The 25,866-nt window shown below is 44.9% G+C and overlaps 1 protein-coding gene across 1 annotated transcript; it reads right to left on the reverse strand.

Moving 5' to 3' along the window:
* Positions 1–4,971: 4,971 nt before the first annotated feature.
* Positions 4,972–16,941, reverse strand: LOC122372132 (proline-rich protein 2-like). Its single transcript, XM_043349013.1, has 2 exons — positions 16,032–16,941; positions 4,972–5,138 (listed from the first exon to the last, which is right to left on the reverse strand). Exons 1-2 carry the CDS (start codon positions 16,939–16,941, stop codon positions 4,972–4,974), a joined length of 1,077 nt encoding a protein of 358 aa, XP_043204948.1.
* Between the last annotated feature and the right edge of the window lie 8,925 nt (positions 16,942–25,866).

Below are 25,866 nucleotides of genomic sequence, written 5' to 3' on the forward strand. Positions count from 1 at the left end.
GTGTAGATGCTGGCCGGCACTCAATTTTTTGAGCGCCAGCTGACTGTCGTCTGTCGTGGCGCTCAATTTATTGAGTATCGCGGTCCCGAACGACAAGTGGCGCTCAAAAAGTTGAGCGTCTTTAGGGCATTTTCTTTCCAAAAACACCGATATAAATTATCACGGCGAGTGTTCGAGAAGAAACCTTGTTGCTCTCTCTTGCCATTGATACCTTATTTGGATACGATATTTGCCGTAGTGTGACGCTAAAGGCATTATAAAATACCATCGTTTCGCCTATTCCTTCATAATGGGGCCCGCTCAATTTTTTGAGCGCTCAATTTTTTGAGCTTTTCCCCCTTGTGCGTGGGACCAAGGCTATATAAACCAGGTAGAACGTTCCCGACGAAAAAGTGGTGACAAGCGATAATTAGTAGCCGCGACCCTCACTTGTTCAAAACTATATCCGCAAGCAGCATTTACAGGCTAGCGGAAATCGACCAATCGGCGTTCGGCAATACTCGACGCTGATTGGCCCGATGCTCGTGACGAAATTGCGGGGGACTGTAGCTATTCCCCTATGGCGTTTAATAGACTTACGGCTTTTGAAGGGGATTTATACCAGTTTTTGTTGGGTTTGAGGCCATTTTTGAGCTTGGATATTCTTTCTGTGACTTTTGACTGTGTAATAACGACATTTAATCATGACATTCTATATACTACCGGTGTCACATCGGCCAAAAAGACCGTAAGTACATGGGATAGACGGACCACTGCTGATTGGGCCACACATGTCGGCGTGTGGTCATCGGAGGTCCGTGAGGGTTCGACATAGACCCTTCATGGGTCGGTATAGGCCCGGTGGGTCCAGTGTGCAAGCCTATCGGGGGCCGGTGCTGACCCAACAGGGCCCAGTGGCATATAATGTAAGGCTGTCTAGGCCGACGTTGAGGGCTCATGGGGGCCATATAGGACCAATAGGGACCACATCAGTCAATCAGGGGCCATTTAGGCCAATAAAGGCACTTCAGGGGACTTGAAAAGGTCATTCAAGAGCTGTGGTGGGCCCATGAGGGGACGGCATTGGTCCAGCAGGTGCAGTCAGGGGATGTTGTACGGGTTTCTCAGTGGCCCATTTGGGCATATCAGTGACCAATTTGGACCCAGCAGAGGGCTTTGTAGACCTATCAGGGGCTGGTGATGGTTCATCAGGGGCCAGCGTTAGTCCATCGGGGCACGGCATATGCCCATCAGAGGTAATTGCGAGCCCACGCTGAACAATGATGGCCCTTCAACGGCCCCTAATGGATCTACATTGACCCATGGGCCATGATGTGTCATGTATGCCCCTATGACAGGCCTACTCAGACCCCTGATGGACATTCCCGGCCTCTGATGACCCTATACTGAATGTTAAAGGGGCTCTAAGTTTCTCCAATAACCCTTCGTCAACCCATTATTACCATACGCTGGCACTAGGGGCCCCACATCAGCCGCAGGGCAGTCCGTGCCATGACAGCATGTCTTTTCGGCCGATATTACATCGGTAATATTTATTAAAATCATGATTTTATGGTGTCATTATATAGCTAACAGTCATAAGAAATATATTTCAACTCGAAAACAGCTCCAAACAGCATATAATTTTAAAGAAACTCCTCCGAAATCCAAAAGCCTATTCGGGTCCATAGAGAATAACTGCGGTCCCCCGCAATTTCGTCACGAGCGTCGGACCAATCAGCGTCGAGTACTGCCGAGCGCTGATTGGTGAATTTTCCGCTAGCGTGTAAGTACTGCTCGCGGAACAAGAGTTCGTCGACAATCCTCCACAAACGTCTGTCACCATTTTTCGTAATGCTAAACAGCCGGAGCGTACCCCCCTGCGTGGGACTGATTTGTATAAAGCCAGTGGCGCGGGAACGGGGGGGGGGGGGCTAGCGGGGGCTGAGCCCCTCCAACTTTTCGGCTGGGGGGGCTCGTAATGTATTTGAGCCCCCCCCCCCCCTCCCCAGCTGGAGGAATCGAAATCGGAAATCTACCAACAAAATTTCATAGATTTATACATAGGCGCGGGAACCGGGGGATGGGGCAGTGGGGGAAGCTTGCCCCCACAACTCTGGGTCCGTGGGGGCGGTGCCCCACAACTTTCCATGAGGTCAGGAACCATTGGGGCAGCTTGTCCTCCCCAAATTAGGGGTTGTGGGTCACAAAGGAAGAAACTAGAAAGCATGTGAGTGAAAAATCCACCTCTTTCACTGGCTCGGCAACTCATTGGCAACCTTTATTCCAGGTTGCCAAAACGACAGTTTCTTCACTCAGCTGAGACGGAATACCTCACTTTTTTGCAAATATTTTCGTTTTTTTCTTCGTTAAACAGGCCAAGGTCTGAAAAATAAGTGGCCTAAAAACGGTGAGAAAACTAGATTTGGGGGTACCCTAGGTTGATGTCTATAATGGTTGAGCCCCCAGTCTTGAAGAAGTTCCCGCGCCACTGTACAGACTACAGAGCATGACCAAATTCCCCCCCCCCCCCAGTTGAGGACTTTAAATTTGTCTATATTAAACTCCATCTGTCATTCTCGAGTCCAATCATGAAGAATGTTAAATCCAATTGTAGTGCTTTCTTGTCATTTTCGGAACTAATTTCCCTTGCTAACTTAACCCGCGCCCCACTGGGGTCTGTGTATAACACGCCCTACTGGGGGGGGGGGCTATTCATAGCCCCCCCTCCTAACTCCGAAATTACTGGGCCGATCGTCAAAATTCAAACGGCGTCTGATAGCCCCGGAAAAACTGTCGAGAGAAACCTAATTTCATTGACCTCGAGGTCACCGATGACGTCACAGGTCAGGTCAAAGTAAAAATTATTAGCATTTTGGCTTGTTCACATTTTGGGCTCTGGCCGCCGTCTTACAAGTCAGATCAGGCTCATTTTTGGTACACACACTCTTAAACAGATGCTCTAGATACCCTGAGGGTACCAAGCTTTTACTTTGATTTTCAGGTCAAGGTCAGGTCATCACAGGTCTCCGTCACCTGAGACATTTCCTCCCGCAGAGGGCTCTGCTCTCAATAGTTCAGAGTTTGGTGCTTTCGCGAGTATCTTACTGCATCACAGTTTACGGGAACGGATCCGCGGCGAACGATGCTCGGATGCTCAAGGTTGTCAATTTTGCAGCGCGTGTAGTGACCGGTCTTAGGAAATCTGATCACATCTCTCGAGCGCGAAATCAGTTGTGTTTTATGGTGCCGCGGCAAATGCATGATTTGTATACCTTGACTGCAGCTCACAAGATACTTGTCAGTGGAGAGCCGTCCGAACTGGCCTCACTCTTCCAGTGCTTTTCCGACGCGCGCAATTGTGACCGGCCAACTAGACAGGACGGGCGTCTTCGGCCGCCGGCTTTCCGAACCGTGACCGGACAGCGATCTTTTAGTTACCGAGCTGTGACGCTTCTCAACCGCCTACCAATCGAGACCCGAGCTCTGGGCCCGTCTGCTTTTAAGCGCGCTGCCAAGTCGCTGGTACTGCAGTAGCTTTTACGACCGTGTGTGCATGAGCGGTGTGTGCGTGTATGTATGCTGTGTACATGTTGCGTGACATCCCTCCCACCTCATTGACACTTTGTTTTATCTATCTTACTTAAGGCACAGAATAGCCACAACCATGTGTGGAGTGTCTGTTGATGTAATATATACATACATACATACAGGTCACGAAAATATTTTATCATGCGTCGGTCACGTGACACATGTTTTATGGTCCATTTAGGCCATAGATTTCGAATTTGATGTCGTCTGTGTTATTCGAGGTCATTTTGAGTCGAATTTAGCTTAGGTCAGGTCACCTTCAGGTCAAAAAAGGTCAAATTTTGAAGTTAAATTTTTTCAAAAAAAGGTGTCTATTGGATGCAGTTTGAGCTCAGAAACACGATGGTGCCATTTATATTGGTGTACGATGTCAAATACGTACTGAAAAATTGATTTGAAAAATTAATAATTGTGAATTTTTTGCAATAATGCGCATAACTTGGCCATTTTTGAAGATATTTAGCTAAAACTTGCTAGAGTTAGTCATAATCAAGCGTTCTGTCACATATATTCCGGTTTTTTCGAAAAGTCAAAAACTTTTTGAAAAAAAATATAAAAATACATATTTTGAATATTATTATATCAAATTTTCGAAATTTTCAAAATTTTGAAAATTCGAGATAGCAGTTTGATAGCGCGGTCAATTTTGAGTCCTTTCATGCAAAGAAATTGGTTCTAGCTTAAAAACTGAGCTCTTGGGAGCGATTGCCGTGGTTCAATGTTTTGCGTCGAAATCGGCCGAACATGACGTCACTCTGACGTCATTTCCGGCCGACCTATGGTAGCTACGAAGTTCAAATTTTGACACAAGGTGTCAAATTGATGCAGCCAAAGGTACTGTAAGTTTGGCGTCGATCCGTCAAGCGGTTTGGAAGTTATTGCAGAAAAACGGGAGGGGGGGGGGGCTATAAATAGCCCCCCCCCCCCCAGTGGGGCGCGGGTTAATGTCATCGGCAAACTTCCAAAGTTTGCTTGTTAGCTTCGAGTCTATCAAATTTACAAAAATGATGAACAATAAAGGGGCTAGGACTGTACCTCGAGGTACACCACTTCTAACATCCTACCAATTCGTTTCGTGTCCGTTAAGTATTACTCTCTAGTCTCTGTTTACGTGCTAATAACCAGCTCTCAATCCAGTTAAGTAGAGACCCGCTCAGTCCATGAATTTCTAATGAAGTTAGTAATCGTCTGTGGGGAACTTTATCAAAAGCCTTACAAAAATCTAAGTAGACCATTGGTACATTTTTACCTCTATCTACAAGGTCTGTTACATACTCAAGGAAATCTAATAAATTTGTCAAACATGAGCTTCCAAACCCATGTTGAGATGGCAGCAGAAGGTCTTCTCGCTCCAAATGTGCCAGTATGTGTTTTTTGAGTTAGGTATGACTCACCTGTTTGTTAGGGATATGTTTGCCATTGCCTCACCTCTTTGTTAGTGGCCTGTTTGCGCTGGTAGACCAGGTAGCGCAGAATGGGTCCGCGCGGCTCCCTCGGGGGTAGCCACGACACCAGCATGGACGTGGGCGACAGGGAGACCAGCTTTATGTCGGCCGGCGGGCCCGGCACTGCCAACGGGCGATCGTTTTCACAGGGACGGAAGGGGCTGCACTCAGGAAACAGTCCGTTCATGGGAACACAAGCCCCACGATGTTTCAACGCAGACGCTACGATATGAATCAAAGAAATTACAGGGTGTCCCGAAAAACTTCCCCACGAAGATTTTAATAAAACCGCGCCCCGCGAGTTTTTAAAATTTAATAATAAATTTTAAAAACTCGCGCCCCGTTGAGGTCTGGCAGGTTCCACGTCCTGTTGCGGGGGGGGGCAAAGGGCAAAGGGGGGGGCAAAGTAACATGTCAAATAAAATAGCAAAGAATGCCGAGTCAAGTGCACCTAAAATGTACGTCATTAACAAAACATATGGTCTTCTATTTAGCTTCACAGTGTGGTAGGTTATTGTGGGACACCCGGTAACATAAGTGTAGCTCCACGGCAGTGAAACTGAAAAAACGAAATCAGCAGCTGGAAAAAGCGACGCGAAAAATAGAAAACACGACTAAAAGCGAAAAAGCGACTCTAAAAATCGAAAACCCCCCAAAAAATGAAGAGGCGTGTACATCCCAAAACTTGATACACAATCGACAAGTTCCTTAGGCTACCAACATCATTTAGGAACCATCCACTATGCCATGCTTACGAACTGCTGACCTTCCCAATGCTTGTTGAAGGTAGACAGCTTGTATTTTATAGGCGACTGACGTCGGGTGAAAATGTGATGATCAAAACCATGCTTGCTAGTGACGTTGGTCAGAGTGGAATGTTTTTCAGAGTTCATCATACGCTTCGGCGTAAATACGGACTAATTGATTGATAATTGATTTGTCCTCTGCTAGCCAAGCGAGCATCGTGAACATATTCACTGCTCATTTAACCCGCGCCCGGCTGGGGGTCCTGGATTTCCACGCCCTGCTGGGGGGGGGGGTGTTTGAACACCCCCCCCCCTTCTAACTCGGCTCCTGGGCCACGTAGCGATACGCGGAAGGCGGCGTTCGAAAGAGTGTAAAAAATAATGAGGAAATTACTTCGGTCAATTTTTTGGTCAGGCCAAAGGTCAGGTCACCAGATGTACGAGCTTACTTTTACCGGCATCGTGTTCCTCTCGTCAAGACGCATCGAATGAACTATAACTTGACCTTGAAAGGTCAACTTGAAAATTTGACCTCAGGTCAAGGTCATGACCTGACCGGAAAGGGTCATGTTGCATATCAGTCGATCCGTATCGTCGAGCTGAACACATCTAAGGCGTTTTCATCGCTCTAGCATGCCTCTATCAAAAGTTATTTGCGAAAAACTGTTAGACACCATTCGTGACCTAAGATGACCTCAGGGCATAAACAGGGGTCACGGACACCATTTTCATGTGCAGCGTGTCTAAACCACTTGTAGTTCAGTGTTTGGGAGTGTTTATAATGTCTTTCGTCCAAAAGAGGCGCATTTCAATTTTCTCCCGTTGACTTATAATGGGGAGGTCGCAAAATTGACCTGACCTTAGGTCATCGATATCGAAATTCTGAGATATACATTTTGTACATGCTATTGCTCTTAGCAATCGCTAAAAGTTTCAAAGCGATCGGTCACTCGGTGTAGCTATGAGAGACATTGAAACTTTTTATGAGGTGAGGTCACTTCAAGTGACCTGGTGACCTGACCTTGAATGACCTTGGTCTGAAATTTTCACAACATGTGTAGAATTGATGTATGATAAGGTGTACCAAAAACGGCGGCGCTTCGCGAAAAACCACAAGGGGGGGGGGGGTGTTCCTGTTCAAACATCCCCCCAGCAGGGCGCGGGTTAAAGCGTGTTGTATTGAGAAGAGACCTAGATTAACGACAAGCGATGACCAGCGATCGACTGAAGTCGAAAAAAATGTTATTAATTTATCGCACTGCGTAAGGCGGATGTTTAACCCTCGCACCGACGGGGGGGGGGGCGGATATCCGCTCCCTCCCCTGAGGTTTTTCGCGAATAGCGGAAAAACCGCGGCGCGTAGCTCCGCGAAATTTGGTATGACTATAACCTCATCAATTTTACACATGGTGTGCAAGTTTGAACCTCCTACCTTTTAAGGTCAGGTCACCAGGTCACTTTGAATGACCCAACCTCAAGTCACTTTTTTGCAACTTTGTCACCGTTCCAGAGCTACAGTAGATGTCGGAGGCCTTTGAAAGTCGCAGGATATTATAAGGTCATTAGTAGCTACAATTTGCATATCTCGGAATTTTGATATCGGTGACCTAAGGTCAGGTCAATTTCGCGACCTCCCCATTATAAGTCAATGGGGGGAAAATCAACTCCCTGTTTTTACCACTAAAACGGGTCGGAATGGCCCCATATACCATACATGACTTCATATACGATAAACCTTCACTACCTTGAGGTCTGTTTTGCTGTTGGGCAGCTGTGAGGTCATGTGACGTCATCAAAGGTCACCAAAGGTTTTTGGCCAATAACTCCGTACAGGAACAAGCTGCAGACGCGTGGATGGTCTCATTGTGTTTAGCTCGTCAAGACGCATCGAATGATATACATGATGACCTCGAGGTCACGCGACCTGAGGTCAACCTTTGACCTTGACCTTTCGAGGTCAACATATATATCATTCGATGCGGATTGACGAGAGGATCACGATAATGCCCTTAGTTTGTTCCTATCTTGACTAATTCGAAAGTTATTCGAGAAAAACTCTCCATATCTAGCGCCGCCATTTTGACTTTTTCGACCCCTGTGACGTCATCTTTGACCTGACCTGAAAATGACCTTAGTAAAAATTGTAGATCTTGGCCGTGCGTATCCGATGCCGTTTACCGCTTGTCGCTATCTTGCTTCGTTCTCGAGATCTCAGGGGGGGCGGTCATCCGCCCCCCCCCCCCCCCGTCGGTGCGCGGGTTAAGTGTGAGGGTATGGTGCGTGGGATGCGTTGTACTTGAAACTGTTGTGCATGTGCCTCTGTTAGTGCGAAATATATGGCATTTGTATTACAGTGGAATCCGCTTAATAAATCCACCTTGGTGATAAGGTGTTTTGGATTTAATAAGCGGTGGATTTATTAACCGGTGTCAGCTATTTTCATTAAAAAGCATGTATCACAGCTGCACGTTTCGTTCCCTACGCATAACAAGCGTATGGCTAAGATTTCTCATTGCCTTGCTTATTACAATGAAAGTGACCAGGGGCTCCACCACTGGTGGGGTCCCGGAGGTCCGGACCCCAAATAATTTGACGTTCGTAATGCAGCCTAATGTATAAAGGCAGGTTTTAGGCAGCCCCCGTTCACGAGCCTCAGAATTCCTTTACTGTGACGTCACGTGGGCGGCAAAAATCCCTTCACCCCATAACGATCCATACCAATGAGGCTGAGTTTTGAGCTGGGCTGACGCCCAGGTTGAGGGCTAAAATATTATAAAAAGCATACCATTTGACTCAGTAAGGCTTGATTTTTCCAAAACCGGGCCTCAATAGGTCGAATTCGAATGAACCAAGCATTAATTTTGCCTTTTAGATGAGGCCTGCAAATTTCGATGAAGTTTTTTCTCGTGAAGGAAAAAAATAGTGCTACCAAATGCGTCTTGCGCCGCTTTTGCAAAAGTTAGATACTAACGCCATTTTCTATCAATAATATGCAAATTTATTATGATTTTGGCCAAATCGAATGGCAAACATTCACTTAACAATAGCAAGATTTCTATGAGGTGCATTGTTTTGGCGAGTGATCTATAGTATGCTTCAAAAATACCACTGGAACTTGGTATGCCTCATACTGCACTACCAAAGGAACTGAAGACTCGTATCTGAGCCATTTTGAATAGGTACAAGATAATGGGCTGAAGTGTGAAAAAGGCTGTGTTATGCCTTTCAAGAGAAGAAAACATGCCAGTATTGGTCTTTTTATCACAAATATTTCTAGTGAATATTAATAATGTGTAAAATCATAAAATGTTGAAGTTCACTTGATACGAGAACAATCAACTGATCACCAAAGCAAGGGACCTGGTTGAATGGTCTTGTTGAGTCCATTTTTTACATTTCTCTCATCCAATAAGTACCTAGTTAATTGAGTAGAGTATTGTCTACTATTATAATTTGTGGTTAATACCTTAACATAGAACATTGTGAGCAGCTGTCGTGCTGCCGCAAGGCACAAATAAGCAAGCACAAGTGCTTCAGTGACATGAATCATTATGAATGTATTTCCAATGTGGCATGTACAATAAATGTTACAAGGGTGGAGTATGTTCTTTTATGAAATGGAAATCATTTAGAGATACAAAATATCACATGATTCAGAAGAATATTGGTGAGCTGATGATATTTAATGTTCGTACTTTAATAGCACCAATAAAATCATTTTCATTTTGTTGAGCAGTGCTCTTGAGATAATGAGTGAGTGATGGGTCAAGTAATTGAGTTGAAGAACTATGCTGAAATATGAATACAACACTAAACATTTTCAGCACAAAGAACCATCACCTTCTTCGTCCACTCCAAACACATCTATTTTTGAATGCATATTGCACACTCAGGAAACCTTAATGTAAGGCTGAAGCTGAACTGCAGGTTCATTAGCTACGTTAGACTGTGCCCATGCTGCCCACAGTTCCTTACATAAGAAGACCAGTGAGTGATGAAGTTCTAACTTCTAAATCATTGAAGTCACTTAGAAACATGGTCTGGCACATTTTGCACAGCTATTTCAATTTCATATAATCCAGCAAAAGATATAATGAACATCATATGGAAACCATGAATAATGAATGAGTACTGGAGCAGCCAATCTGCAAATATGGTAACTTCGACGAGATCTTGTTGGTGCGGGCTTATTCGGCTGGTGCGGATTTGGCATGGTGCGGAGCGGATTTGGCTAATGGCTTGGTGCAGTGCGGATTTAGTGTGGTGGGTAGGTTAAGGTGGTAGGTTTTAGGTTGTAGGTTTAAGATTGTAGGTTGTAGGTAAGGTTAGGCCAGGTTTGGTTAGGTTTGGTTTGGTTTGACTTGATTAGCAGGCATCTCTGGGTAGAGCGCCTCTTCCTGGTTGGAAAAATAAGTGTGGGGCTTGCTTAACGACTACCACATTTTTTCTAATGCATGATTTTACTAGATTTTACAATTTGAAACATGTCAAAAACTGTTAAAGAGGCAATTGGTGTACATTGCTCAGACCATCACTTTGTCAATATAGCCAATGCAGCATTGTTATGAGGGCTAATTATTGCATATCTGATGGCCATGCTAAACCCAAAATTTAAAAATATTCATAGCTGAATAAAAATGTAATCAATCATCAGCATTTCAATTTCATTGTGCGATACCTGCCAAACCAACCTCTGATTGCAGACACTATAAGGGAAAATAATGACAGAAAACCTGGTGATATTATAAGCGATCTGATAAATAAAGCTAGAGTCGTCTGAATCCTCAATAGTCCGATCTAAAATCGCAAATTTGCCAATTATCACTACCTATTTTAAGGCAAAATCCACAAACAATACCCTATATACGGCCTATACGGCCTTGAACAATACCTTGCATTATAAATGTCTCACGCAAGTCATTTATGTATTTGCAAACGGCTACCAAATCGCTACCATATTATGTGACGTCACCTGGGCGGCAAAAATTCTTTAGTGAACTAACCTTATAAGTAAAGTAATCTTGGGTTTTAGGGTTGGACATGCCCCCGAACCTGCGACCGTAGAAACCGTAGTGCGGGGGCATGTCCCCCTGAAAGTGACCAGCGCACACTGCAAAGCTGGCGCAGCGATTAAGTCAACATATCCATCCACGACCTCTCCCCGTCATGCCTGCTATGCCAACGAGCATGCAGGCAGTCGAGGGTCCCTGCTTTGCGGGAACATTTTTTCTGAAATGCACAGTAATTGTGCTCTTGATTGCCCTGAACTCCTGTTTTTAGAACTCCAACTGCTGCAGACCGCTGCTCCAGCGCAGTTCTTTAGGAGCGGGTAGGATGCCACATTTTGAATGGAGAAACGTGACTGCGGACTTGAGAGAACTTCCAAGTGGCTTTATTAAGCGGAGTACGTGGATTTATTAACCCTCGCCCGCACATGGGGGGGGGCTGCCACCGCCCCCCCCCCCCCCCGGTAGTCTTTCTGCTCTGCACTCAACATTTTTAGAGCTAGAAGTCTGATTGTTGGTATAGCTGCTCCTCTATCCTTTCTTGATGTTCACTGATAATTTCAAGTTTCTGTGGTTTTTGGTTTCGGAGATATGACCTTGTTTTTCAGGTCATGTCATGACCCAAATGGCCAATTCGCAACATCTTGCGTTGGCTATGAGCCTTGTGAGCTTTTGACACCTTCATTTCGGCCTTTTTTGCCAGTCTTACCTCCCACCTATCATGGAACATGTTGTTCGACGATGTACAGATGTCAAGGTCAGGGTCAAGGTCAACCTGGGTCATCTAAAATCATTGCGTTTTAGGCAAGCTGAATTTACTTTTCGTGAAGTTTTTTGACTGCATTTTTGGTAAAAGCTTCTCAGATCATCATTTCATGTAATATGGACACATAAACACTCGGTGCACACATCAGTATACACACAGACACACACAGACATACAGACACATATAACTGACCTTCACCTAACTTGACCTGAAATGACCTCAGCAGCAAAATTCTGGTCGGGTAGTGTTACAAAGAGGTTCTAGCTGGCTTGGCACCAGAAAACGGTATCGTCATCGGTATATGATAAGCAGCGCACTTGATATCCAATGGTGACCCAAAACAGCAACATTTTTAGTTTGACCTGACCTGAGAAGGTAAAACTGGGTATCATTGGATTCGTCTCTTCCCAAAGAATCTTTTTGGTCTATACCGCGAAGCTCTATAACATAACATAACATATATTTCCATGCAACAACAGGCCACATGGGCCCAACAAGGTTACATGCACATGTAAATCAACGCACATACTCACATGAATCAGACATATCTCACATACATCGATAAACAATCTCCTTTCACTACATTTCATAAATATCCCGACACAAATAAAAAAGAAGGAAAAAAGAAAAAAAAAGTTTTAGATTTCATTTCAAGTGTCAAAAACTAGACCACTTTCTGCAAAGAATAAATCAATTCCATTCTTGAATTGCTGGATGGAGGAACTATCGATAACCAAAGATGGTAAGCCATTCCAAATATCTACGACCCTACTGGTGAAAAAAGACTGTCTTAAGCGCGTTCTTGTATACTTCTTTTTCAGTTTACATTTATGACCCCTCGTAGAATGCGAATTTATTGTAAACATATTCTGAAAGTCAAGTTTGTCAATACCCTTGTAAATCTTGAACAGTTCGATTAAATCTCCTCTTACTCTCCGGTAATTTAGCGAGAACATGTTAAGTGACACAAGTCGATCTTTGTAACTCATTTGAGCTAAGCCCCGCACCATCCTAGTTGCCTTTCTCTGAACCCGTTCTAATAATGTTACATCTTTTTTAAAAGAAGAATGGCAAGCTTGTGCACAATATTCTAAATGTGGCCTAACATAGGCACAGTAAAGTCTCTTCATGACCTCCTTACTTTTATAAGTGACATTTCTGTTTATAATTCCCAACATCTTAAGGGCCTTTTTCCGTGCCTCCTGACAATGGCGGCTAAATTTCAAATCATCTGTGATCAAAACCCCCAAATCTTTTTCTTCATGAACATTTCGAAGTGTCTCACCATTTATGTTATATAGATCATCACCATATCCCCCCAAGTGGAGGACTTTACATTTTTCTATATTGAATTCCATCTGCCATTCTTGAGTCCAATCATGAAGAGTATTCAAATCTAATTGTAGTGCTTTCTTGTCGTTTTCGGAAGTAATTTCCCTAGCTAATTTAATGTCATCGGCAAACTTCCAAAGTTTGCTCGTTAGCTTCGAGTCTATCAAATTTACAAAAATGATAAACAATAAAGGGGCTAGGACCGTACCCTGAGGTACACCACTTCTAACATCCTTCCAATCCGCTTCATGTCCGTTAAGTATTACTCTCTGTTTACGTGCTAATAACCAGCTCTCAATCCAGTTGAGTAAAGCCCCGCTAAGTCCATGAATTTCTAATGATGTTAGTAATCTTCTATGGGGAACTTTATCAAAAGCCTTACAAAAATCTAAATAGACTACTGATACATTTGTACCTCTATCTACAAGGTCTGTTACATGCTCAAGGAAATCTAATAAATTTGTCAAACATGAACGACCACTTCTAAACCCGTGTTGAGATGGCAACAGAAGAGCTTCTCGCTCCAAATGTGCCAGTATGTGTTTTTTTATTATCTTTTCGATTATTTTACATACAAGAGAAGTGAGACTGACTGGCCTGTAATTTCCTACCACTGTTTTGTCTCCGCCTTTTAATATTGGCACTACGTTAGCATGTTTCCAATCATCAGGAATTTGACCAGTATCTAAAGAGTTTTTAAAAATAATATAAAGTGGCATGGACAGCTCTTTCGCTGCTTCCTTCAAAATTCTAGCAGATATGCCATCTGGACCACCTGTCTTATTTATTTTGAGGTTCTGTAAACATTTCAGAATGTCCTCATGATTAAGAGGGATGCTCGTAAGCTTCTGTGAGCATGCATCGTTTTTATTGGTGGGAATGTTTGTAAATTGTAAGACACTCATCAGTAAATACTTTGGAAAATTGATCATTGAGAATCTGAGCCTTATCAGCGTCTTCGTGATAAATTATTCCATCCTTTCTAATCGGACCAATTCGTGCATCATGTTTGTTGAACTTATAAAAACTGAAAAATCTTTTTAGGTCTCCACCGCATTCATTAGCAAATCGTATCTCTGTTGCACGCTTTGTTTTACGAATCGTGCTTTTTAATGCTCTTCTGGCTTTCAAATACCTCATCCTTTTTTCAGCAGATGGATTTGATTTAAATTCACAATATGTTTTTTTCTTCTCATTGAAACATTTTTGTACCGACCAATTAAACCAAGGTGGTTTCGGTATCTTACCTCTCCGCCTCCTCCTCATGGGAATAAATCGTTTCTGGGCCTCAGTAAGTACATTTTTGAAAACAACCCACATTTCGTCAACATTTTTACCTTCAAACATTGCGCTCCATTTCATACAAGTCAAGAACGATCTGATTGCATCATAATCTCCCTTGGCAAAATTTGGAGTAATATACATTCTTACACCTTTCTTCTTCAAGCGACAATTTATGCTGAATCTTATGATAGCATGATCACTATTTCCAATGGATTCTCCCACCATGACATCTGTAATTAAGTTTTCATTGTTAGTTAGAACCAAGTCAAGTAGTTCATCTTTTCTGGTCGCCTGCAACACATGTTGTGTCAGGAACCATTCTTCAAAATTTTCCCTGAATAGAGTAGTTTCCCAGTTGTGGCTTGTTCCTTCTTTTGACAACTTTGGGAGATTGAAATCTCCTAAAAGGACAGTATTTTTATCTAGGCCTCTTTCTATTTCATCAACCATGGCCAGATCCGCCTCCGCCTGCTTTGATTGATTAGGAGGTCTATAGAAAGCTCCAATTCTAATTTTACTATGGAGACTTCCATCAGGAAAGATGTCAATCCAGAGGGATTCGACATCACCACTATCATTAAAATGTCCTAGTACGGATGGCCTTAGGTTTCTTTTCACATACGCTAAAATTCCACCACCTACTTTTGTTTTTCTTTGATAAGTGAACAGATCATAGTTAGCAATGGCATAATCTTGCAAACGATCCCCTAACATGTTCTCATTAACCCATGACTCTGTTATAATTACTACATCAAGATATTCAGCAATCATGTAAATTTGCAATTCCTCAATTTTATTTCTTATGCTCCGAGCATTGGTATAAAAACACTTCAGAGAGGTTTTAACCTCATTACTTGAGTCTTCCTCACCTGTAGATTTCTCTAGTTTTCCTGATGTAGCTCCTTTTCATAAAGGCTGCTCAGAAGGAGCACACCTTCTCTGCTGAAGTGATAACCATCAATTGAGTACAGTTCCCTTTTCCCCCAAAAATGATCCCAGTAGTCTAAGAAACGTATGTTCTTTGCTTTACATAGCCTCTTAACTCGCTCATTGATTCCAAGTGCTCTGGATGACCATTCTATCCCGGCCCCAATTTTTGGCAAAATGCCGGTAATCATGCATTTTCTCCCGGACTTTGTAAGATCACTTATTACCATCTTATAGGTATCCATAAGTTCCTCCGATCGTGTGTTGCCAACATCATTTACACCTCCATGTAAGATAAGGACACTGTTAGGACTACTATCACTCACTACGCCAGTAAGCCTGTCTGACAAGTCCTGTAGCCTTGCGCCTGGTAAACACACCCTCATTCGTTTGTCCCGATTTTGTTCACAAAACGCTCTATCCATAAATTTGATCCGCGAGTCTCCATAGAGTATGACCTCAGATCCCCCCTTTTGTTGCATGACTTGGCCTTTGCCTCTTTGCTTATGCTCAACGCTGGAGACTTTCGGATCGCGGTCAGATGCAGATTGGCCCTTTCCTAATCTGTTCCCAGAATTCAAGCGAATGTCCGCTTGAACAGCAACCTTGTCTGTCAATGGATTGCGGTCCCCTTGACCGTTCTCTGGACTACTCATCGGTTGACAAGATAGATCATTCACTGAATTCACGCTTTCAGGAGCAGTAGATAGTTTACTACATATAATCCCTTGTGATAAAGCCTCCTGTCTTACTTTGACATCCTGCACCTCTCTTCGGAGTTGGTCTACACTGAACTGCAGGAGCCTAATCGCTTCCATTATGTCCATGTTAGTGACACCCAGAAAAGATGGGCCTGGCCTCGAATCATAGCTTGGATTGTACGCAGAACTACATGAATTGTTGATTCCAGTTCTTGGACCAAAACAGACATTCTTGTGAGCGACCTGACAAGCACCTGTTTCGCTACTAAATGAGTCAGATGTCCATGGTCCTTCGGGATGTCCGGAGGCCGGCCCAGATGTCCCCACCGGGAGCCGTGTGACCGGCCCCTCGGGCTGTCCGGAGGCTGGCCCAGATGTCCCCGCCAGGGGCTGCATCGCCGGTCCCTCGGGCTGTCCGGAGGCCGGCCCAGATGTCACCGCCGGGGGCCGTGTGACCAGTACCTCGGGCTGTCCGGAGGCCGGCCCAGATGTCCCCGCCGAGGGCTGCATCGCCGGTCCCTCGGGATGTCCGGAGGCCGGCCCAGATGTCCCCATCGGGAGCCGTGTGACCGGCCCCTCGGGCTGTCCGGAGGCCGGCCCAGATGTCACCGCCGGGGGCCGTGTGACCAGTACCTCGGGCTGTCCGGAGGCCGGCCCAGATGTCCCCGCCGAGGGCTGCATCGCCGGTCCCTCGGGCTGTCCGGAGGCCGGCTCAGATGTCACCGCCGGAGGCTGTGTGATCGGTCCCTCGGGCTGTCCGGAGGCCGGCCCAGATGTCACCGCCGAGGGCCGCATCGCCGGTCCCTCGGGCTGTCCAGAGGCCGGCCCAGATGTCACCGCCGAGGACTGCATCGCCGGTCCCTCGGGCTGCCCGGAGGCCGGCCCAGATGTCACCGCCGGGGGCTGCATCGCCGGTCCCTCGGGCTGTCCAGGGGTAGAGCCAGACGTTCCTGTCGGGGGCAGTGTGACCGGTCCCTCGGGCTGTCCGGAGGCCGGTCCAGATGTCACCGCCGGGGGCCGTGTGACCGGTCCCTCGGGCTGTCCGGAGGCCGCCGGCCCATGTAATGCCGAGTTCGATACCCGCAAAGAGGCATGCTCCGGTTTGATGTGATTTGAGCACCGCCACTTGGTCCTTTCTTCCTTGACGCAGCCGACGTGCGACATGTTCTGGCAGGAGCCACTTGAACAGGACAAGACGCCAGCTGTTTTATTGCCTCTTAGTTTTCTGTATGTCAATGGCAAGAGGCACACAACACACTTAGACCCCACCTCTTCCGAAAATGACTGATGAATTTTTTCTTTTAAGTCCGACTGGATTTTAGGTAGCTGAAACCTAGACACTAGCTGATCCAGAAAGGGTGTTAAGTAGAATGCAGTAAATCTCAATGCTGCCCCCCAACCATTTGCATCTTTTTGGCTGGACTGAACCAAGATGGTAGAGGTGGTAAAGTAGCAAGTCATCGCTACTTTCAGATTATCGTACTCGATTTTCATGAAAACCTTTGTTGCCAGTCTTGTACGGTCATGCGACATTTTCCTGTGCGTTACCAAGATTCCCTTGTGCCCTTCAAACTTGTCCCATTCATTTTTGAATACCTCAAAAAGTGCACCATTTAACTTGATTGTTACTTGCATGCCATCATGACTCGCTGTGGTGTAATCAGGACGGCTGAGACTCTCATCTTTCTTCTTCAGTGCGTTCCATCGATTAAGAACAAAGTTCTCCGTGCGGGTCATGTCATCGTCTTGTCTCTGATCTGAGTACCCTTCAGAACTCAAAAGAAAGTTTGGCCCTGGGTTCAATTCTATGTCGCCAGACAGTACCAGGAGAAGTGCGCACAGGTATATCTTAGTACTTTTGGACCTCCTGTGTGTTGGTGACGGTGCGGCTCTTGGAAGCATAGGTAGCAACCTGTCATCTGCAATCCATGCTGCCTGATCCCCTCCCCGGTATGCCTTAGTGCAACCGGGATGCAAAATTCAAAAAAAAAAAAAATGCTGCCTGAAGATAACTATGTTGCTGATTTGCGGATGCGGCAAAACATCTCCACACAATGATAGCCAGAACAAATGTTCTCAAAACAGGGCCAAATAACATAGTGTTTGTAGGCGGACAGCCGTTCTGACCTGTCAAGTATTAACAGTACTGTTTCATGAATACTTAAGATAACTGAAGTAAAGGACCCTTACTAAGGATGTCACGTTCTCCTGGCAAAATGTGGCTAGAGGGTCTTCTAGAAGTTACCAGCCGAATTTCTAGCACACAATATCAAAATTTTTTACCTTTTTTGAATTCGTATCTTGCATCGGTCCATGGAAGATAAGTTTCCTTTTTACGGCCTATGACTCATTGTACCTTCCTTCACAAAACGTTATATGTTCTCACCTCCAATTCTACTTAAGAGATCAGAAAAGTACGCAAAACCGCACCCACTTCTGCCGGGTTTCACATCGGCCGAAATCTTGATGTCCCTATTAAACGTTATTTCTGCGAAAATAAGCCTCAGAATAACGGTATTGTTGAATACATTATCATGGGAATGTATTAATACCGCGCACTTGTATGAATGCCAGCAAATATCAAGTTTTTAGCCAAAAAACATAGAGCTTCAGTAAACACAACCGTCAGCTGCAACCCAGGATGGGAAAATGGCATGTGCGGGCGCAGGGCTGTCTCATCCCTATCTCCGTAACGTGTCGTGTGCGACCAATGACGTCACGGCATTGCGGCGTTCTGATTGGGCGGCAGCTCTGAATCGCCCGACTGGTGGTCCCCGCTCGACAAGCGCACGTGCGCCGACTAGACATTTGTAGTGGCATTGACGGCAGAAAAAGTGAGGTAATGCAGAGCTCTGAATATACTTGAATAGAGTCTAAGCCGTAAGTAATACGTAAAAATGTCAGATAGGTTTCTTGTTCGTCTTGATTTGAGCTTTTATGTGATATAACTTTTACCTTAGTGTCGAGGTTGGCAGCTATGTGGGAGAGCCCTAAAGTTGGGTCATTTTCCATAGGATTGCATTACAGCCGTCCGACCCTTCGTACCTGTGACGTCACGGAAATCGCTGCTTCGGCCTAATGAGCATACCTTCTATATAGGGCCTTGGTGCGGGCGAGGGTTAAGCGGATTTGTTAAATAGCATATTTACGTCTGGACAACGAGTTGCGTTGGAGAGGCCGGAAATAGTGGCGATTTCAGGACCGCAAGAATGGACCGTCATTGGAATGATTCTTTTTTAAATCGTGCACTGTTTTCGGCCGGAATTTAATAGTTACTACAAAATATTTTGTAATTACGTTTCCACCAAGAATGAATGCCACCAGGGCTAAATTTTTATTACTATTGCATTTTGTCAAGAAGCATATAGTGCTGATATATTGCAGTTTTAGCGCGTTTGTTACAAAATATGAAGCGAATAAGCGCCAGTGTAATTCATCAACAGTGCCAGAAGTTAACTTGAGGGAAAGCTATACTTATTGCTCTTGTCCATCCACTAAAATTTATTAAATATTTTGCTTTGTGTATTCCAAAAGGAGAGGGAACTATTTCATTTGTGCCTTCATGTCAGAATTGAAGGTGGATCATTAAATTTTCAACGCAGTTTACAAACAAGCATTTGGTCTTTCTCGTTTATAAGCAGTGGCTAAGAAAAGGTTGATCAATCCTGAAGTTCAGTCATCGTACCTCAACTTGGCAGCAAGATCCCCCAAGGACAGAGGATATATTGTATACATGTCCTGTAAATCAAAACAAACAAGCATTTGGTCTTTCTCGTATATAAGCAGTGGCTAAGAAAAGGTTGATCAATCCTGAAGTTCAGTCATCATACCTCAACTTGGCAGCAAGATCCCCCAAGGACAGAGGATATATTGTAGACCTGTCCTGTTAATCAAAACATTTTTGTGCCTTCAAAGGCTTAAGTTATCTGTGGTGTGTTCGGAGTTAGGCTATATGGCCGTTTTTGTTGTATGTTTATGTGGAGATTGAATATAACTGTGACCCTGTGCTTGTTTGTATACTTACGGTCAAACAGGGAACAGCACATTCACATAACATACTCACCTAGCAATTAGCACCTAACTCATAGCTGTACCCTGCAGATCTGTACTTGTTCATGTCTCGAGCATTAACAAAGCACTTAAGTAGCTTAGTAATCATTTCCCACATTTTCTGAGCATCTAACATGACATACAGCAGTGCAGAGCAGCTTCAGAGAAGAAACACTTTAAATGCACAGTCTCACACCAGCCACCCAATGAGCCAGTTCCTCAGTTGACTGTTGACTGACCGACTGATCAGTTGACTGACTGATTGAGGTTAGGTCAGCTGTCAGGTTAGTCAGGTTCAGGTATGCTCATTGCTCAGGTCACATTTTTATGGACATTTGGCAAATTAAAAAACTAACAATCTGATCTAAGGTAACCCGACTAAACATACACAACTACTGACTATAGGAACTGAGCACCTACGAGTACCTACTTGTGCCTACATCTCATACCATGTCAAGGTAGAGTTCCTTGGTGGAAGATTACCCTCAGTACTTTTTATCCCAGCCCTGTGAAGAAAACTAATACTTTTAAGCTTTGAGTCACTGCTGGCCATCCACAGGAAGAAACGCTGAGACTGAGAGCTTTGCCATTGTATATTGGACCAATAATGACTATCACGAATGACTATGAACACATAATATGATCACATTGTTGCATGGATTGTCACATTGACAATTTTACTACAATCCTTTTTTCAAGAAATACAGTGATGATGATTAACATCAAAATCAACATAAAGTGGATTTAGTGATCCAAGCTTTCTCCTCCAGTAGCAATGGAATGATCGCATGTTTCATTTGCCAGACACTGAGTACCTGATGCACATTACAATCTGCATAGCATCTAAGCATAGTAAAACTGCCCAAGTCCATTCATTCTAGATTTTAACTTGATAGTTAGCACTAATTTATCTTGCTGTTGTAAGTTATCATTCCATATTCATACCAATACATCAATATGCGCTCATCAGTCAACATTTTCTGGCATGATCCTGCTCAGCGTGCTCTTCAGTATTGCTCCAAGGTCTGCAATATAATAGCTTGTTTTGGACAATAAGCTCTTTTAATTTTACTTTTTCTTGCTGATATATGAGCCCGATCAACTTGCGTTTATCAACCAAAATTTCATAACTTGTTCAACTTGATATTGATATTGCTCAGTAGTCAGGAGTCAGGACCTCTGTCAGCCTCCTGGATACTTCAGATTGTTTTCAGTCAACATGCTTCTTAAATATGATATAAGTCAATCTTAAGGGATTCAAAACATCCAACAAAACGACGTACAAGAGCAAGAAAACCACCAGATAAACTAAAAAATGGCCTTGGAACAGAGCCAAGTTGTGCTCCATTTGTTTGTTTACATTGATTGTAGTGCTGATGTATTTTTAGGACTCTGAACGTCGGCTTATAAAAAAATGAAACGTTATTACAAAAGTTGTAAGGCAAGTAATATTTATCTGAAAGAACTAAAATATTCAAAAGCCAAACACTATGTAATACATGAATCGGAACGAAAAAGTAACCCAAAAATCCAGCCTAATCACCGGCTCCTAAAACTGCAACACAATCAGCACTTTTCCCCGCAACTCGTTGTCCAGACGTAAATATGCTGTTAAATATAGGCATGTAATCTTGAGTTTTTCGGCTTCAGCACGTGACGATGTCGTAATACTGATGCATGTTTCTAACAATTCACATAGGTACTCCTAGTGGAAAGTAATTGCTTAACCCTCGCCCGTATTGGTGTTTTTCCAGCCGCGAACGTATAAGGGTCCGTTGGATCCCCCCTTGCCGTTTCGCCCCTGATCGAGCTAGAGCTTCGCGGAAAAAAACGAGCGTGTTGCCCGTGATGAGAGAAATCCGATAATACCCAATTTAACCCTATTCCTGGCGGGGGGGGGGGGGCCTCAGGAGCCCCCCCCCCCCCTGAGGTTTTTTGGTTATTTCTCCCAAACGCGTTGAGCTAGGAAGCTCAAATTTTCTGACTTTTCCTAAAAGGCTTCTACGCAACATGTCTGAAAATTTTGAGTTGATCTGACCTCAGGTCAGGTCACCAGAGGCGGTTTGGTGACCCTACCTCAGAAAAGTTTGCAATCACGCCAGAGCTAGAGTTTTTGACCGATCAATTTCTTCTCTTCAGGGTTTAGTTAGGGTACCAGTATGTACAATTTGAATTGTGTTTTTCTATTGAAAAACAACCGGAGCAGTCGTTCACCGGGCTATGTTTTGCATGTCTGGCCGCGAATTGGGGCAACTTGATTCCAGCCAAAACTTCTGCAACGATTTTCGTAAAAATCTCAGGGTATAGACTTTCGAAGGCGATCTAGCTGATGACACCGGTCGCTACTCGCTCAGAATTCTTTTGCGCGTGGCGCGTGCGTTTGAATTTTCGCCCATATTAAGTCAATGGCGGTTTGGGACACTTTTTGCGCCATCGCGAATGGCGGACAAACGAGCCAAGGAAGGGGTGGTTTTCTTCCCAGCATTTTATGGCAAACACGTTGGCTATCTCCAACAGGAACGAAATGGCGCGGGGGGTGGCAACCCCCCCCCCATGTGCGTTCTAGGATGGGAAAATGGCATGTGCGGGCGAGGGTTAAGCGGATTTGTTAAATATAGGCATGTAATCTTGAGTTTTTCGGCTTCAGCACGTGACGATGTCGTAATACTGATGCATGTTTCTAACAATTCACATAGGTACTCCTAGTGGAAAGTAATTGCTTAACCCTCGCCCGTATTGGTGTTTTTCCAGCCGCGAACGTATAAGGGTCCGTTGGATCCCCCCTTGCCGTTTCGCCCCTGATCGAGCTAGAGCTTCGCGGAAAAAAAACGAGCGTGTTGCCCGTGATGAGAGAAATCCGATAATACCCAATTTAACCCTATTCCTGGCGGGGGGGGGGCCTCAGGAGCCCCCCCCCCCTGAGGTTTTTTGGTTATTTCTCCCAAACGCGTTGAGCTAGGAAGCTCAAATTTTCTGACTTTTCCTAAAAGGCTTCTACGCAACATGTCTGAAAATTTTGAGTTGATCTGACCTCAGGTCAGGTCAACGATTTTCGTAACGATTTCGTAAAACTTCTGCAACGATTTTCGTAAAAATCTCAGGGTATAGACTTTCGAAGGCGATCTAGCTGATGACACCGGTCGCTACTCGCTCAGAATTCTTTTGCGCGTGGCGCGTGCGTTTGAATTTTCGCCCATATTAAGTCAATGGCGGTTTGGGACACTTTTTGCGCCATCGCGAATGGCGGACAAACGAGCCAAGGAAGGGGTGGTTTTCTTCCCAGCATTTTATGGCAAACACGTTGGCTATCTCCAACAGGAACGAAATGGCGCGGGGGGTGGCAACCCCCCCCCCCCCATGTGCGTTCTAGGATGGGAAAATGGCATGTGCGGGCGAGGGTTAAGCGGATTTGTTAAATATAGGCATGTAATCTTGAGTTTTTCGGCTTCAGCACGTGACGATGTCGTAATACTGATGCATGTTTCTAACAATTCACATAGGTACTCCTAGTGGAAAGTAATTGCTTAACCCTCGCCCGTATTGGTGTTTTTCCAGCCGCGAACGTATAAGGGTCCGTTGGATCCCCCCTTGCCGTTTCGCCCCTGATCGAGCTAGAGCTTCGCGGAAAAAAAACGAGCGTGTTGCCCGTGATGAGAGAAATCCGATAATACCCAATTTAACCCTATTCCTGGCGGGGGGGGGGGCCTCAGGAGCCCCCCCCCCCCCCCTGAGGTTTTTTGGTTATTTCTCCCAAACGCGTTGAGCTAGGAAGCTCAAATTTTCTGACTTTTCCTAAAAGGCTTCTACGCAACATGTCTGAAAATTTTGAGTTGATCTGACCTCAGGTCAGGTCACCAGAGGCGGTTTGGTGACCCTACCTCAGAAAAGTTTGCAATCACGCCAGAGCTAGAGTTTTTGACCGATCAATTTCTTCTCTTCAGGGTTTAGTTAGGGTACCAGTATGTACAATTTGTATATCTCGGAATTTTGATATCGGTGACCTAAGGTCAGGTCAATTTCGCGACCTCCCCATTATAAGTCAATGGGGGAAAAATCAACTCCCTGTTTTTACCACTAAAACGGGTCGGAATGGCCCCATATACCATACATGACTTCATATACGATCAACCTTCACTACCTTGAGGTCTGTTTTGCTGTTGGGCAGCTGTGAGGTCATGTGACGTCATCAAAGGTCACCAAAGGTTTTTGGCCAATAACTCCGTACAGGAACAAGATACAGACGCGTGGATGGTCTCATTGTGTTCAGCTCGTCAAGACGCATCGAATGATATACATGATGACCTCGAGGTCACGTGACCTGAGGTCAACCTTTGACCTTGACCTTTCGAGGTCAACATATATATCATTCGATGCGGATTGACGAGAGGATCACGATGATGCCCTTAGTTTGTTCCTATCTTGGCTAATTCTAAAGTTATCCGAGAAAAACTCTCTCCATATCTAGCGCCGCCATTTTGACTTTTTCGACCCCTGTGACGTCATCTTTGACCTGACCTGAAAATGACCTTAGTAAAAATTGTAGATCTTGGCCGTGCGTATCCGATGCCGTTTACCGCTTGTCGCTATCTTGCTTCGTTCTCGAGATCTCAGGGGGGGGGGCCGAATCGGCCCCCCCGCCAGTTTCTTGTCCCGGCGGAGCCCGCCAGGAATAGGGTTAAAGGTCCTAGGTCATTGGTTGACCCTCCAGGTCAGGTCAATGACCCAAAAGTCGGGAAAATCGGGACCTGTTAGATCGTCTTAATGTGTGGCTGCTGTAAAGTTTTTCGGGATGTTGAAACGAATGTCATGTTAGATTTGATCACAGATGATGTCTTTATGCATTAAGGCCAAGTCGGGTCAGGTCAGGTCATGTCAACCAGTAGGGGCCCTGCCGGGTATTCGTAGTAGCCTCTGAGGAGCTCCGTAACATGTTACGAAGGCACCTGTAGCCGCCGAGCCGCTGTTCGCTGTAACGGACATTATTTTCGATTCGTTGGGTGAGATGCTTTTGGTGAAATGCGAGACTTCAGCTAATGATTTATTCAAGTCTTAGTTCATCTCTATGTCATGTCATGTCATGTCATGTCATGTCATGTCATGTCATGCCATGTCATGTCATGTCGTTAAAGCTTTATGCATCTTACGGCTCAGTGCTAAATCAATTAGTGTACACAAAACTACGCATCGTAATACGGCGATCGAAAACCCACCAATTTTAGCCTTTTTCGATGACCTGGAAATTTAAATTAAATCTCGCGGGCATCGCACGCGAATATAACTAACGGCGCCGCCACATGACAGACTATTTACAAATATGTACAATACCGTATCGGAATAACGTGATGAGGCGGCAACACTCCCCACCTTGACCCGATCAGGGCTCAACACTCACTACACAACTGCACATGCCATTAAAGTTGATCACTGTACAGCATACTCTTACGTCACCTTTGTGGCATCAACTTTCTAACGCGCCATGCAAATGAGCGCCTGCCACATTTGAGCCCTATTTGGTTCAATGGTCCTAAATACTACCGCGCTAAACAAGCACTATTCAACTGTTAGAACGTCAGCATGACAAGCACCAACACAAGGCTCATCACCGATCCATCAATTGTCTCAACTATCTCTGGTCACCATCGGTGCGGCATGGTGCTCTGACGAGTAGCACCTTACAGAGATGCTATATCTTTTGTGTTCTCACTATTCTGCCTCCAAGATGAGAACGAGCTTCGATATCGGCCTCTTCAGAACTGACGTCTCGGTCTGTACCATTGCAGATCGGACGAAGCCTTTCCGGTCCGGGAAAGTCTCTTTGATTCGGCCCAGAGGCCACCTGGAGCGTGGTGTGCTCGTATCCATGACAAGCACTACGTCATTAACTGCTAGATTTCGTTCCACCTTGTTCCATTTGTGTCTCAGTTGTAATAGCGGCAAATACTCCCGAATCCATCGTTTCCAGAAGATATCGGCCAAATACTGCATTTGTCTCCATCTTCGAGCAGACCGGCTGTCCCTGGCGGTGAACCGGCTGTCTGG

The sequence above is a fragment of the Amphibalanus amphitrite genome, unplaced genomic scaffold (genome assembly GCF_019059575.1).
Source record: "Amphibalanus amphitrite isolate SeventyFive unplaced genomic scaffold, NRLGWU_Aamphi_draft 001320F_arrow, whole genome shotgun sequence".
NCBI classification, from domain to species: Eukaryota; Metazoa; Arthropoda; class Thecostraca; order Balanomorpha; family Balanidae; genus Amphibalanus; species Amphibalanus amphitrite.